Here is a 14,891-nt window from a genome sequence, read left to right as displayed (position 1 = left end):
TACTCCTGCTCTAAGACACTGGGCCCTTTCCCCAGCCTTGCTAGGGAGCTGCTGCAGTAGCTGTGCTCAGCACTGGAGAACTGAGCCCACAGCCAGCTCTGCCAGGCACTGACACAGCACAACCATGCTGCCTAATCGCTCTCAGCCAGGTACAGAGAACAGCCAGGAACAGGTACAGCTGAGGAGCTCCCACATTTATACACAAGTGTGCATGCCAACAAAGATGAGAAGTGGGGGCTGTTCTTAAGTTAATGATACATAAGCTAGCATTTCATTAACCGAAGTGCTTCTACGGCAATTTTAGCCAAGTATGAAGCAATGCAGAAATTTAAAAATGCCAACAATGACAGGTCACTACTAGACATATCCTAACACAGAGCCTCACAGCGTATTTTGGAATTAAAAAATAATTCACATGTTCCTAAGCTTCTCTAGCTTAACATATAAAGATGGGAGGGAGCAGTGAAAAGAATAACATGCTTGGTTTTTCTGCACTTGAAAAAACAAACCACTTCCTCAAAAATTTATTTATTTTTCTAAATCAACCTTTAGAAAATGTCAACATTTCAGCTGTGTGATAACTTCGTTCCAATTTTATGTTGGGAATAAAATCTCAATATAACTAGTAAGAACATCCAAGACATTTAACTCAAATCCAATACCTGAATTCATCCCAATTTCAAATAATACAATTTTCAAAAGGAACTAGTTTTAATTTGATTCATACACCTTAGCTGTCTGTCCAACCTCCATGCAGAGGAGAAACCAACTCATGATTCGTAATGCGTGAGTCTTGCACAAACACATACCTCAAGAACTCCATTTTATTTCAAATTGCCTCTGTTGTACCATTTAATCTGAATCATCTTAATATCCTTCAAAGTTAATATTCTACTGTTTGTTCCACTGAAAGTAATGCTCAGAATGCATATCAAATTTAATTCTGGTAAACACAAACACCTTTCTCTTTCAGGAAAGTAGAGGCTACATGGGATTTTGCATTCTTTACAATGCTGCTTTAATTTTTTAAGCATTTTAGATGGATGTTGAGGTTACAAATATGAAGCTAACAGAGGAAAAGGGTACATATCTTAAAACAAATTTATTTTGCCTCCAACATGTTTATAATTAAAAGCTGTATCTTGTAATTAGGAATGAACAGCCTTCCTCACAAATACATGAATTTCAAAAAATGAGTTGAATAACAAGCTCTTTCCACTGGAACACATGAATGAAATTTCAATTATATTCAGTGGCATTACACTCACTTCATTTATTCACTGATGACATGCAGTGTAAGCAAAGTTCCAGACTACCCTATTCAGCCAATACATTTGCAATTTTTCAAAGGCAATCCACCTGCATAACCAATTACATTTTCCCCCACACGCTTTATTTTAGCTGTAGTGAAGGGTTATATCTGCATTTAACTAGATTTTTAGCTACTGAGTGCTGAATGCAGATTTTATCTTCTGTAAGAGGTCACAGGTTAACCGTGTTGTGTGCTTGCCTAACATTTTCCATTGCTTTTTCTTTGGTCCTGAAAGAGTTTCCAAAAAACATTCTGGGTGAAAAACTATACTTTCCTGACCTTGTCTCTTTTCTGTAACTAAAACTATGTCTGTTATCAACAAATAATTCACCTTACCCAGAGGTCATGCTCAGCGTAGTCAAAGAGAAGCCACACCTTCCTGTCAGCATGAGAAAGAAACACTTTTTGCAGAGAAATGACATTTGGATGCTTGAGCTCTCGCAGCAACTGCAAAATAAAGAAAGTCCACAATTATATCCATACATCCAGAGCAGTGGAAGAGCTGAAAGATGAATAATAGTATTTGCTACATATTATACAATACAAATATGGTAGGTTGAAATTTGCAAGACACAAAACACAGCATTTCTTTAAATATTTTTTTGACAGACCCAGTCACTAGTTTAAAACCAAAGCTGAAAGCAAGTCATAACCCCCCTTAGGGCATTCACTTCCCATTTATTTCCTAAAAGTTTAAGGCTCAATAAACCTCGCTGTTATGCAGGATCAAGACAACTCCATAAACAGCCAGCTGTGGCATCTGCCCTTTCCTACAGGCTCTAATCTCTGATAAAGCCATTTTGGGGCATCAATTTTCTCCTGGCTCCCAATTATCTCGGAAAGCCTGCATTTTGGATGCAGTCACTCAAGGCTCAATTGGATGACTCATGTAGAACGTGTCAATGCAGGCAGCTAAATGAAGATGTGCTTCTCAAGACAGAGCCAGCTGCTCTGAAAGGTCAACGCCACCAAGCGAAGAAGGTCCAAACTCCCTCCCACAATGTACACCAGCTTCTGGAAGTGCCAGAACTGTCGGTGGAACAGCTCAGCACTTCAGGAGAAAACCAACCCAGACACACAAGGGCGATAATTTGCTGCTGAGCTCCTGCACTGCAATGACTCACGGCACTACCAGCAGACCCGGCAGCAGCAGAGGGACACAACACAGCTCCGAGCAAGAACTTTTTGGCAGCAGCGAGCCATTAAATCAGCTCAGCAGCTTCAGAAACTGTAGATTTAATCATCACCAAAAGGAAAACACAACGGGCATCGCACAAGAGCTGAATGCAGACTGAATGTATATTTGAGCTCTCCTTTCATCTCACAATTTCACTGTACTGACACGGTTGCTAAAGAAAAAAAACTTTAGAAGTACCTCAGCAAACTATTCTCAAGAGTGGATACCAAGGACAATTCAAACTAGTATTTGAATAGAAAATAGAAAATTAGTATGTTGGGATTGAATCTAATATAAGATACAAAATTATCCCATTGCATAGAGGGAACAAGATAATGAGTTCCTTTCCACTGATACCTTAGTCACACATGCTAACATTTTAGCTGCTACTGAGATAGTAAAAATATGCATGTTTGCATATGCTTGTGTCCTCCTTTTCCATTTCATCTGAGGCAGATTCCCACTCCTACTCACTGACCAGAGGTTTCAGCGTGGTATTTCTTGAGCAAGGAAGAGTACTGAGCTCCACACAGATTTGTCTCAAGTATGAGACAAAACAGAGACAGAGAATTGAGGAGATGAGGAAACATCAGAGATCGGTACAGAAGGCAATAGTTTCAGCATGTTTAACTTACTATCTTCAGATTTTTTAAGTTATATAGAGGAATTTCAAGCCATGATCTGAAAGAACAAGTGTAGAATTCTGTAAATACCTGTAATTCCTACTATGGATAAGTATAAAAAAATTAGAAATGCTATTTGCAGTTTTTGTTAACTGCTGGTGGGAGGCATCGGTGGTGTGGTGGGTGCACCCTGGCTAACAGCTAAGCCCCAGAAGAATGGGGGATAATGAGGAAGAGCAGAAGGAAGAAAACTTTTGGGTTAAGATAAAAGCAGTTCAATAAGCAAAGGAATGATGAAAAGAGCAAAGCAAAAGCAACCACTCACCACCTCCCATACGTAGACTGATGCACAGTTTCCCAGCAATGGCTACCTCCCTCAAATCCCTTGTTCCTCATTTTTTACTGTTGAGCATGATGTTACAAGGCATAAAATATCCCTGAGGTCAGTCAGACTCAGCTGTCCCCGCTGTGTCCCCTTCCCAGCCTCTTGCCCACCCTCAGCCTCCTCACTGCTGGGGCAAAGGAAAGAAAGCAAGCCTTGATGCTATCCCAGTGCTGCTCAGCAGTCAACACCCTGGTGTGTTATCAACACTATTTCAGTCACAAATCCAAAACACACCACCACACAGGCTGCTAGGAAGAAATTTACTCCATCTCAGCCAGACTTAGTGCAGCAGAGACCAAAGGTAGAAGCTAGCCTCTTCGTAGGGGATGTTATAAAATCATAGAATCGTTTAGGTTAGAAAAGACCTCCAACATCATCAAGTCCACTGCTTAGAGCCCAAAGGACTGCTTGGAGATTCAGTATAAATTCACAGTGCTAAGTCAAATCTATGTCAAACATTCTGTGACAGTGCAGCAACTACGTGTCCCAAACCAAAATTTCAGCATATTTTCTGTGCTCTGATGACACACCTGTACCAGCGCTCCAATTCCTTACACCCAGATACAGACTGCTTCTCAATAAGAGGAAGACAGAGTCATGGCTCCAAAAAACAAGTGTAACCCTCCCCTCGTTCACCCTTTTCCATCCCATTTCAAGTCCATCCTACTCCCTAGTTCCCTGTGTGGCAGGTATTTCCCACTTTAAAAACCCATTTTCGTCACATCAAACCAAACGTGATATGATGGTTCCTTTTGCATGCCAGTGTTTTAAGTGTTTGGTCAAAGCTGGATAGCCACACGCATCCCAGTGAAGAGGATGGCTAAAATACAGCAGCAAAACCACCGGAATAAGGAAATAATTGCTGCAATGATGACAGATGATCCCTGAGTCACTGTCTTGGAAAGGCTGAAACGCTCCAGGACAGAGGCAACACAGAGCAATAAACACAAATGCTGTCTGCAGGACAGAAAGAGCTCATGCAGATAACACCACGTGGGCTGTAAGCAACACTTCCAGCAGCCTCACCCTCCGAAACCAGGCCTCTCCAGCCCGCACGCCACGCGCCTTTTCTACCAGATGACTCTCCTCGTGTCTAGCAGCTGACAGAGCTCATGGAAGAAAAAGCAGACTGCAGGAAACAGCAGCAAGGTGCTTGCTAAGGACAAAGGCCACTTCTTGGCCTAGTGACTCTGGTACCTTCTTCTCTACCCTAATTCAGTTCTACAGAACACAAGGAAAAAGAAAAATTGTCCACTTGGCCCTCAGTAAATTACTGTACTTTTAACCTGCATTTCATATGACTTCCACAGCGACAAAGGTTTCCCTTAAATAAGGCAGGGAGACCTAGTTCACCTTCAAGAAGTGCAGATGTGCAACTGATGCTGCTGCTGATACCTCTGGTTTGACCCGAGTGTCAAAACCCCACGTTGCTCCCATCTAGGCTTTCCCTTGTTTTCATAAATATTGCTCGAGACATGGAAAGGCACCAGCATCCCTACAGGCCCAAGGCTCGGGCCTGTACTGCAATTCCTGTGTCTCCCTTTCCAAATGCAGAAACACTAATTCCACAGCCATGGGACAGCTGAGGGACAAGTAAAAGTGCCCTGAAACACGTGAAATTGTTGAATTGCTTCATGGAGAAGGGCAAACACAGGTAAGACAGAACATCATTAAATAATCAATAGCTACCACACTACCACTGCAGACCTGTTCTTGCTCAGGGACACCACAGTAACTACCTTAATATCAAATATGAGCTGAACTCAGCACACGTCTCCATGAATGTGGAGGTCTCCTTCAGCTGGTGACACTCACACATTTGCAGCACAACTCTTCATTACTACAGACACCTCTCATGAGCCAGGAGACCATGCTGAATGAGTGCATTCTTTCCAGAAATGAGAATTTCTAGCTTTACTGCAAATGCCATTCCACCTCCACTCGTGATGCTTGCTACTATGCGTGGTAAATTACTCAGTGTTGCAATGCTGCCACGTCTACCTCAATAAACAAGTACAGCTTCTCTCAAGGCCCTTCTCAGAGCTTGAGGCAGGTCAAGATGAGGCTAGATAAGGTCACTCCTTGCACTCACTGCCTTCCTGTAAGAGCTACACAACACTTTGCCCCTAAAGCAGAGGGCAATGAGAAAGCTGGCTGGACATAAAGCAGCTATGCAATATCAATCGAAACATTCAGTTAAGCAAAAATCACTGTTGTGTCATCTTGACAGTTTGATGGCATAAACTGAAAATCCAATCGTCTCACGCCTCAAAAAGGCTCAGTCCCACTAACTGACCAAGCAAATTGTACATTTGTAGTCATGCCACGACTTAAGATAGAAACAGAAAGAAAGGGGGATGGAAGAAAAAGCAGACCATGATTCATTGAGAAAGGCAGGCAGACCAGGACAGCACTAAGATTTTGTCATTCTGCAACAGATAAAAAACAGTGGAACAACTGCTAGGATAGATGAGTACAAGCTTACTAAGACATCACCTGAAATACTACACACAATTCCAGCCAATTCAGGGAAGATGAATTCCAACTACAACACGGCAAAGAAAGCCCAAGCCTACAGGCTCCGTTCTCCTGGCTACAGCAGGACAAGAGACAAACAACCAAAATCTTTATAGCCTGCAAAAAAAGAAAGACAGAGAAAGAACTCTCTCTAACCAAAAAAAAAAAAAAAACAAAAAAAAAACACTAAGAGCAGCTATTCTAACAGACAATACTATCACAAGTACATATGAATCTGAAGTCATAAATAATTTTGGCTTAATATTTACAAACTGGAATGAGACTGTCTCCCTACAGAGATTTTTTTCTCCTTACAAGCCTAACTTGTACTTTGCTAATTCTGAAGGTGCATTTGGCTTGTCTGAAGAAATAGAATATGACAACTCCAGAAGCATCATCTAATTCTACGTTCCTTAAGTAAATCTTTTTAAAAGTTTTCATTGTTATTCTTAGTTTCCTATCAAAAGTATACCTTTACTCAAGTACTTTAAAAACTTTCAATTTCAACTCTAAAAAGCAAATTTATTTTAAAGTTAAATCCCACATTGACTTAGCTGCTATCCATTAGATTCCAGATCTTATTTTCAATGTAAATACAATTTTCATTTTATACTCTCAAAAGTCAGATATTCCACAGTACTAAAAAAGAACAAAAAATCCACTGAAAAAACATGCTGTTTTCCTTTCAAAATTGTTCAAATGAAAGCTTACAAAGGCAATGTAACAGAAAAAGTCATAATGCTGTGCACTCTGAATTTATTATGAGGCTGACAATACATTTTTCAAACTACAGTTCTTCAGACTTACAACTGTGAAATTGTTGATTTAGTTTGTCCTTTTGTTTTTCGTTTTTCAAGTCCTAAATTTTTGAGTCGTAAAAAGAAGCCTGACAACACACAATGTCAAGAGAGAAAACGCACGACTCTGATTTAACTTTTGTAGTTTCCAGAAGAAATGAGTCTTACATGATCACACAGACGTCAGTATTTATCAGGATCTCAAGTTCAAGAATATTCAAATTATTAGAAGTTACTGAGATACTACTTGAAGGTTCTCTGAAAGTAAGGAGGTGGATGAAGAATCCTGATGACACCAGCACTGTCAAGCTCAGCAGATTTTACACTTCACAGAAACTGTTACAATTCTTAAGGATTACAATTTCTCTCATTTATTCAGTATTTTCATCCCACTTGAACAGAACCAAACCTACTACTATCCTCCTTTTATACAAACTTTTAAGAATGCTGTTTGTATACATACCATACTACTATTAAAGAATTAGAGAGTTTAGTCTGGTCAAATGGAGTCACATTAAACACCCGTATTCCTCAGTACCTCGCTGCTTCTCACCACATGGAAGGCTTGCCAAGAAAACCAGTACTTCTAACACGAGGACTGTACTTGCTTAAGTAATTTCTGCATTTTGTCTCGCAGGAGAGTGCCTCTACTGCTAATGCAGAAGGAACAGGACAGCCACCCATACTTAACGTGAGGAACCTGCACCCACAAATTGTTCCCCATTGCATATCACAAAACCACAGCAAAGGCCATCTCACTGCAGCATGGGTCCCTGCTCTGAACATGATCTACTCAAAGCAGGCCTGGGCCGCACGTTGTCAGCACTCAGACAAGAAATGTGAGGTGCAGCATCTCTTCCACCCACTGGGACAATCACTTGGTCCTTTACCCGGGGAAGATGATGATGAGGTGAATCAAGGAGTCATTAGGTTTCAACTTCTGCCTTGCAAGGTGTCTCCAATGGCTGTGTGCTGCTTCACAGTCCTTACTCTAGTTCACACTGACTCTGGAAAACGCCCTTAAGCCGTTCTTCCATCAGAGGAAGAGGCCTGAGGAAGAGGACCAACCCGTGCAGCAGCCTCCACTGAGGTCAACTCAGTGAAGGCCACCAACTGAATGGCACCTGGGCTCTCTTCTCACCCACCTGGGGCACAGGACATCTGCCTTATCTGTCTGTTTTACCTACAGCTTCCCGTGAGGCACTTTGAGCCACAGCACAACTGAAGGATGGGTCAATTTGGCTTGCTCACACAACAGAAAACTAACAACACTTAATTTTCCACTGGGTCAAGATGAATGAACTTATCCTGCAGCCATATTACTAATAGATCCAACACTAAGAGTATCACCTTTTGTGATAACAGTCTGCATTTGTTTTAACACAAAACCACAAAATCCGAAGGAAATCCAAATGCCTCCAAGGCAGACTGAAAGAATGGAAACAAAGACGCCAGCTAGTTATTGTTCTGCAATTTTCTGTCCTGGATCCATCAGTCTGAAGGCTGTTCTAACTTGTAAAAGCTGGCTGCCGTGCTCTAAAGGCAACAGGCAGGCAGGACAGAGCACAGCACAGCTGAGAGATGTTCGGATGCTGGGGTTGTTCAGCCTGGAGAAGAGAAGGCCGAGGAGACCTTGTTGCAACCTTTCAATTCTTATAAGGGGACTTAAATGGAGAAGGGTTCTTTACTCAGGTAGATAATGATAGGACAAAGGGGGATGGTCTTACACTAAAAGAGGATAGATTTAGACTAGACATTAGGAGGAAATTCTTCCCTCAGAGGATGGTGAGGCCCTGGCACAGGCTGCCCAGAGAAGCTGTGGATGCCCCATCCCTGGAGGTGCTCAAGGCCAGGCTGGATGGGGCTTTGGGCAACCTGGTGTGGCGGGACATGTCCCTACACATGGCAGGGAAGTTGGAGTTTGGTGATTTAATTCTCTTCCAACCCAAGTCATTTTATGATTACTTTAAAGCCTAAGTCTCCTGCACAGGAAACTTCTCAAACCAAAATCATAAGCTTGAAACTACATGAAGCCTGGTTAACTACTCCAGTTTGCTACAGCCTCAAAAAAACATCCTACTTTGTGAACTGTGACATCGTATTTACCATATTATTCCAGGTAGATAATTTTTAAGAACATTCTTCCTTGTAATTAAACTACTGATCTAAGAATTGAGGGATTGGGACTTTGTGCTACACATTTTTATACACATCTTCTCACCATTCTAACCCTCTACTCTCCCATCTAATAAAAATCTAACTCTTGGTATAGTGAGCATGCAGTTTTTATTGCCCGCTTAGTTCTTGAAAGCGAAGGCACATATCATAGAAAGGTTATTAGGAAGCCCAGGCAGCATTCACTTCTATAGAGAACAAGAACAGACAAACATTCAGCTAAAAGGTTCTGGGTGAGGCAGGATTCCCAAACATTTCACATGGTGGATGAATGGGGGAAGATAAGAAAGGCTATAGCTCTACAACTATCTCAATATTAATCAATTAGCATAATTGTAAAAAAAAAAAAGTAACAGTTTACATAAAAGCATTACAAAACCCCTCTTATTTAAACAGAATAAGAAATGAGCTAAGTTCATGAACATAGGGTCTAAATTCTCAGGCTGCAACAAGTACTAAAACACAAGAGTTTTATATTCCTGTAGAGGCTGAGCTCATCCCATAACCAAGTCAGCCATTTCACCTCATGTCACTGCCCTGGTTCACAGCTCTTTCCACTGAAGTAGGTCAATTACTTTATTTTTTCTGAAAATTTGACACTGTCACTTATCAGCCTCAGAAAAGTAGGTTGGGGCATTTTTAAACATATAGGTTACTCAACATTCCTGGACTGAAGATAGTCATCATAAAACAAGACAAAATTGATTGTATAGCTGTAAAAACAAGAGTTTCACTTTGATTTTTATCAAACTGCACTCTTGCCAGAAAATCTGACTAAAATGCAAGACTTTAGCTCTTCTGAGAAACTGAAAGCGATACGTATCTCTCACAATGCAAGTCATCTTACCTCTCCTCAATACCACCACACTTGAAAAAAAAAGTACTCATCAGGATGGTCTAGACCACACTGTTACAAAGTCTGGTATTCAGTCTTGAATTTTAAGTATTACCACAAATAAATTTATTAATTAAATGTACAGATTACATTTTAGGGTACAACACTGCTGATTAACTCAGTAGTATTTTCATATATACACTACTCATATAATCAATATAGACAATATAGGTATTACTCTTCAAGTGGCTAATCTCTATATGAAGTTCCTGATTTTCTTTATGATATTAATTCACAGGAATGGAAATATATATATATATATATATGAATATGATATATGTGTATATATATTTGTGTGTATATATATATATATATATATTTAGTGGAATTAAAACAAGAGGAACAATGAATTTGGGGGGCAATGTTCCTTCTTACCTTCAAAAAAAGCATCACAAGAACAGTAAGGAAAAAAACTCAAACCCTAGAAGTCCATGGTTAATAATTCAACTGCAGGAGAACTCAGCCACATCAGCAGCTGAAGCCTGGAAGCAAAACTGGAAGCGGAGCCAAGAGCAGCTCAAGGAATGCTGTTGCAGATTACTCTGACTTTCTCTCTCTACACCAGCTTTTGGGCTCCACTCCACTCTCAGCCTGCCTTCCCTGTGCCTTTGGTGCTTTCAGAACATTGCCCTTCTTTCACCTTTACCACTCTCCCACCACGGGCTGAGAGCTGTACTGCTGTTCTCTTCAAAGGGTGCAATGCTGCAGCTGCAGCAGCTCAGAGCAAGGAGGAAGCTTCCCTGCTTCTCATTCCTCTTTTATCACTACGGGGGACCCTGCTGCCCTAGAGGAATGATTACACAGCAGTCCTTAAGCTATGCAAAGAGGCCAAGTCGTTCCTGACTGTCAGCCAAATTAGTAATTCTCTTTTAATAGATACAAATTGAGTAAGGATCTTTCCCCGAGCAAAGAGAGACACCTCCCTAACAAGCTTCTCCTGCCAGCTTCACATAGAATAAACTCTTTTAAACTCTTCAGGGAAATCAGTGCAAAAAATACAAATAAGATGTTCTCACAAATCCTTCTGAAATGGTAGCTGACACTTTCCAAAAGCATTCACCCCGAGGAAGTCACAATATTTGGAAAGTTACTGCCAAAGTGGCTGGGATATTCCAAATTTAAGGCCCTGTTTTCAGCTCCTTCAGTTCCGTGTGGATGTCTATCTAGCATGGCAAAAAAGGCTCAGCTTTCAAAAACTGCTCAATTACCTTCTCCTGCAGAATATAGTTTCATTTCATTTTTTCACCTCACTCATTTCAAGGACTAAATTGTTTGAAATCAAAGCCAACTTGAAGTCAACAGTGTCTGAAATCCTGATACGCTCTTCAATCAAACATGAAATTGGAGTAGATCTACTAGTTTTAAATCCTTCAAGACTGTGGGTTTGAAACACTTACTCAAACACATGAGTTATGGTTATTTCCTTTCCTAATTCATCAATTTCAGTTGAAACATTTCAAGATAAATAAATCCAAGCACTGCCACAAAATAAGAATATACAGGAGTTAACCAGAACCTTCTATATACTGGCTTTATCCACTGAGTTTCAGTTTCTGTGCAAACTTGTCACAATCCACAGCTACTTATGTTTTTCTAACAACATGAAATATAAAAATATAAACCTGAATAATCTAGGAAAATGTATGACTAATATTCATGGGTATATTATAGCCCGTGAGGCAATGATGATGCCTGTTTGATTGGAAATCTTAATTTAAACAAAACCCAACAGGTTTTAATCATTCGGAGCTCATAAGAATTGACCTCTTTAGGAAAATAACTGAAGCACTAATGCAAAAGTCAGATTAATTTAAACCACTGACTCTAATCATGTTTTTAAACTGCTGCATTTAATCTGCACTGAGGCAGTCAGTACATTTTAACTTAAAAAATCATTTTTAGACAGCAAGTGTAACAGGTGCAAAATCTTCCATGCCATTTGTACTTATTTTATACCTCCGTAATGAAAATATAGTAGAATAACATGATTCAGCCAACAAAAACAGCATGCACTCAAATCAACACTTTTAATAAATCTGTTTGCTAGTAGAAAGAACTGATGTTACTTACTGCTATTTCTCTGCATGCAGACATAGAAATTCCAGTACCTTCTATTTGCTTTAAAGCATAATCTTTATCATCTTTCCTGTGAAAGAAGAAAAGAAGTTTTTTTAAAAAAAAATTGCACTGTGAATTTAAAGTGAGCTCTTTATCACCACTCAGCAGTTTCTAATTCATATTCTTCACCTTATTTTCTTTCAGTTTTTTACTGATTTAATGCCTGGATACAAGCTGAGCACTAAGCCTTATGCTAACCACACCACCCTGCTAGAGGCAAAATATAAATGCGTTCTCACTACTTACATAGCAATTTTGACTTTTTTAAATGTTATAATCATCATTTCTTCCATTCATTTCTTGTGTTACTAAGAAAACAGCACAAACATTTAGTGCATACTAGAATAAAGTTTCTCCAAGTCTAGCTAGGGGTACATCTCCTATAAATGTGGGACCCCGATGAGGCAAAAAACTTCCCCATATTTTAACAAGCTCTTCAGTGGCACAAGAACATTGTCATAGTAGCACCTTTTCTTTCCCCTGGGTCACAAAAAACATCCTAAAACTGTGCTTCTACCAAACTAACCAAACCACCAAGATGAACAACAACAAGGTACTCGTGCAAGCTGACATCCCTAGAGCACTGTTTGTCGGCTTCAGTAACACCTGACACTTAAAAACAAAAACCTCCTGTACTTTAACCTGCTTATACCTTGCATTCATTTATTTAAAATGCAAGGAACCTTTCCTTTTTGCCATCCTCAAAGAGCTCTCTCTAACTTAGGACACACAGTGCTTGTCCTTCTGGTTTTTGGGCTGGCATCCCCAGCACTCCTGAAGGACACAGCACTTAACAGCATCGCCTTCAATACTTGGAGCATACAAACAGACCCAAATCCTTGGGTTATATAAGAACCCTCATTAATTTTTAAGGAATTCTGCTTCAAGCTTTCATAGCTGCAAGGAAAATCCCTGCAAAAACAGAGAGCACAAACACCCAAAAGAAAAAAAAAAGCCCTAGAGTTAAGCATTTAAAGCACATGCACTTGTTTACTCCAGCTCTCTCTAAAATTTGTAAGGCTTTGAATTGCTGTCTTGCAACATGAAACGCTCTCCACTATTCATCACTACGTATTTAATCCCTCAAATTATCAGGTCCCGTCCAAGAGATTTTGCATGGGGTTCAAAGACAGCCCACTGCTAGCAATAACTGTTCCAAACAGAAGAGGGGAAGAAGTAGGAGATTAATGGGCAAAACACAAACACAGCTAATGGGGAGGAAACGTGGAATGAAACTGCGAGTGGGCGAGAGCAGATTTCAGTAAGAGGGCAATTACACAGAATCAGCAAGATAAAATCCGAGGGGGGGAATACAAGATCTGAAACAAACAGGGGGGAAAAAAGAGTAAGGAGGACAAAGACAGGAGACATTAAAAAGCTTCCATTTTATAAAAATAAAACTTAAAAAGCCCTGATTTGGAAAAGAAAGAGAGCCAATACTGAGCACAAACTCATTCATATGTGACCAGAGGAGGTGTGAGTAGGGAATAATTCCCTGTTCCTCACCTTACAGGAAAACTAGCTGCATGAAGCCTGAAAACAAGAAATTGTTATTAAGCATATCATTGAAATGTACCTAACGATGACACTGTTGTAAGGATCAAAAGCATAAGTGGAGTTGAAATGAAGTTACACACATTTATGGTGGATTGGCGAGACAATTTTTTATCTGGAAAGATTTTTTCTTTTTCTTTACCCTGTCTTTTTCTACCTCCCTTCACTGGCAACAGCTCACAACCATTATCAGATATAAATATGAAGCAAAACGGACTGGACAGGAGGTTATTCTCATTGCCCTATTTGTTTATAGACTCAGTTTCAAGGTATTTGAGCAGATCCCCACCCCATGAGCAGCACTGCCACACCACTGCTGCTATTACAAGCGCTCCCAGCCTCAGATCATGGAGCAAAATTGGTGTGACCAGAGGCTACTCAGTGACCTGCCTGCTTGCCTGTTCCCATTTTGTGGGGTTTGAAGAACTCAGCACAGAGAGAAGTGCTGCCACACGACTGCCATCATCACGAGCATTTCAGGTAGCACTGACTGTAGTTCAGGCCGCCTCCCGTTTACGAGTGTGAAATTCTATTTTTAGCCAATCCAATTCTTGCCAAATTAGAAGTCGGATTCAAATTTTCCATCACAGATGGCAGACTTTCTCTGGGAATTCTTTGAAAAAGAGACTTCAGCTGTTTCCTAGAACAAAACTGGAAGCAAACACTCATTTGCGCATGTTGAGCCTTTTACAACCATCACTTTAACACGGAAATTTGCCGTGGGGTTAAGAACAAACCACTTTTCTCCTTACAAGAGGATACTCACAGTGGATGAAAAAAAAAGTTAGTGAGGAAAATTAACTCTTAACATGGAAAGGCAGCTGCAGATCTGAGATCCAGAGATCCTGTGTCCAGCCACGCTGTGCCCTGACAGCCACCTGGAGTTAACCACTTGCTAATTTGCTCTTCCCACTTGCCAGGTTGCTGCGCTCCTGTACTCACAGCAAGCGGTCTCTGCCCTGTTCTCCACCTACTCAACCACTGTAGAGGAAAGAGGATAAAGAAAACTACTCCATTCATCCAAGGACAAAAACCCCAAATTCTGTTAAGCCAAGCTGAGTTTTATTCACATAAACTTCCTAGAATTCCTTGGAGCCATGGGAATTGGGGGAATAGTTTTCTAATGGAGGGATAGGAATTTACAAAAGTGCTATGAAATCCAAGGAAAGGTCAAAGTGACGAACCTTATTTTAGGCAACTTCCAAAATATATTGACCAGAGGCTGTTTTCATCTAAACAAAGCCCAAAAGGCCTCTCTGTGGTTTTGGACATGGGCAATTGCATTCTTTGAAAATTAAAATATGTTCAGGGTGACAAGGCAGGAAACAAAAAAGAAAA

General features: G+C 40.4%; 1 protein-coding gene across 3 annotated transcripts in view; it reads right to left on the bottom strand.

Moving 5' to 3' along the window:
* CDK8 (cyclin dependent kinase 8) overlaps nucleotides 1-14,891 on the bottom strand; it is a 72,499-nt gene that overhangs the window by 43,478 nt on the left and 14,130 nt on the right. For 2 of the 3 annotated variants that reach the window (XM_084539263.1, XM_084539264.1), the window contains exons 2-3: nucleotides 11,952-12,027; nucleotides 1,649-1,759 (exon numbers count right to left, since the gene is read on the bottom strand). In XM_084539263.1, the coding sequence (XP_084395389.1) occupies nucleotides 1,649-1,759; nucleotides 11,952-12,027 (187 nt within the window). The remainder of the gene's footprint in view (nucleotides 1-1,648; nucleotides 1,760-11,951; nucleotides 12,028-14,891) is intronic. The other variant, XM_084539265.1, reaches the window with a different exon arrangement.

Source organism: Aythya ferina, assembly GCF_964211825.1.
Source record: "Aythya ferina genome assembly, chromosome: 1".
NCBI lineage: Eukaryota > Metazoa > Chordata > Aves > Anseriformes > Anatidae > Aythya > Aythya ferina.
This window is presented reverse-complemented; position numbering and strand designations above follow the sequence as displayed.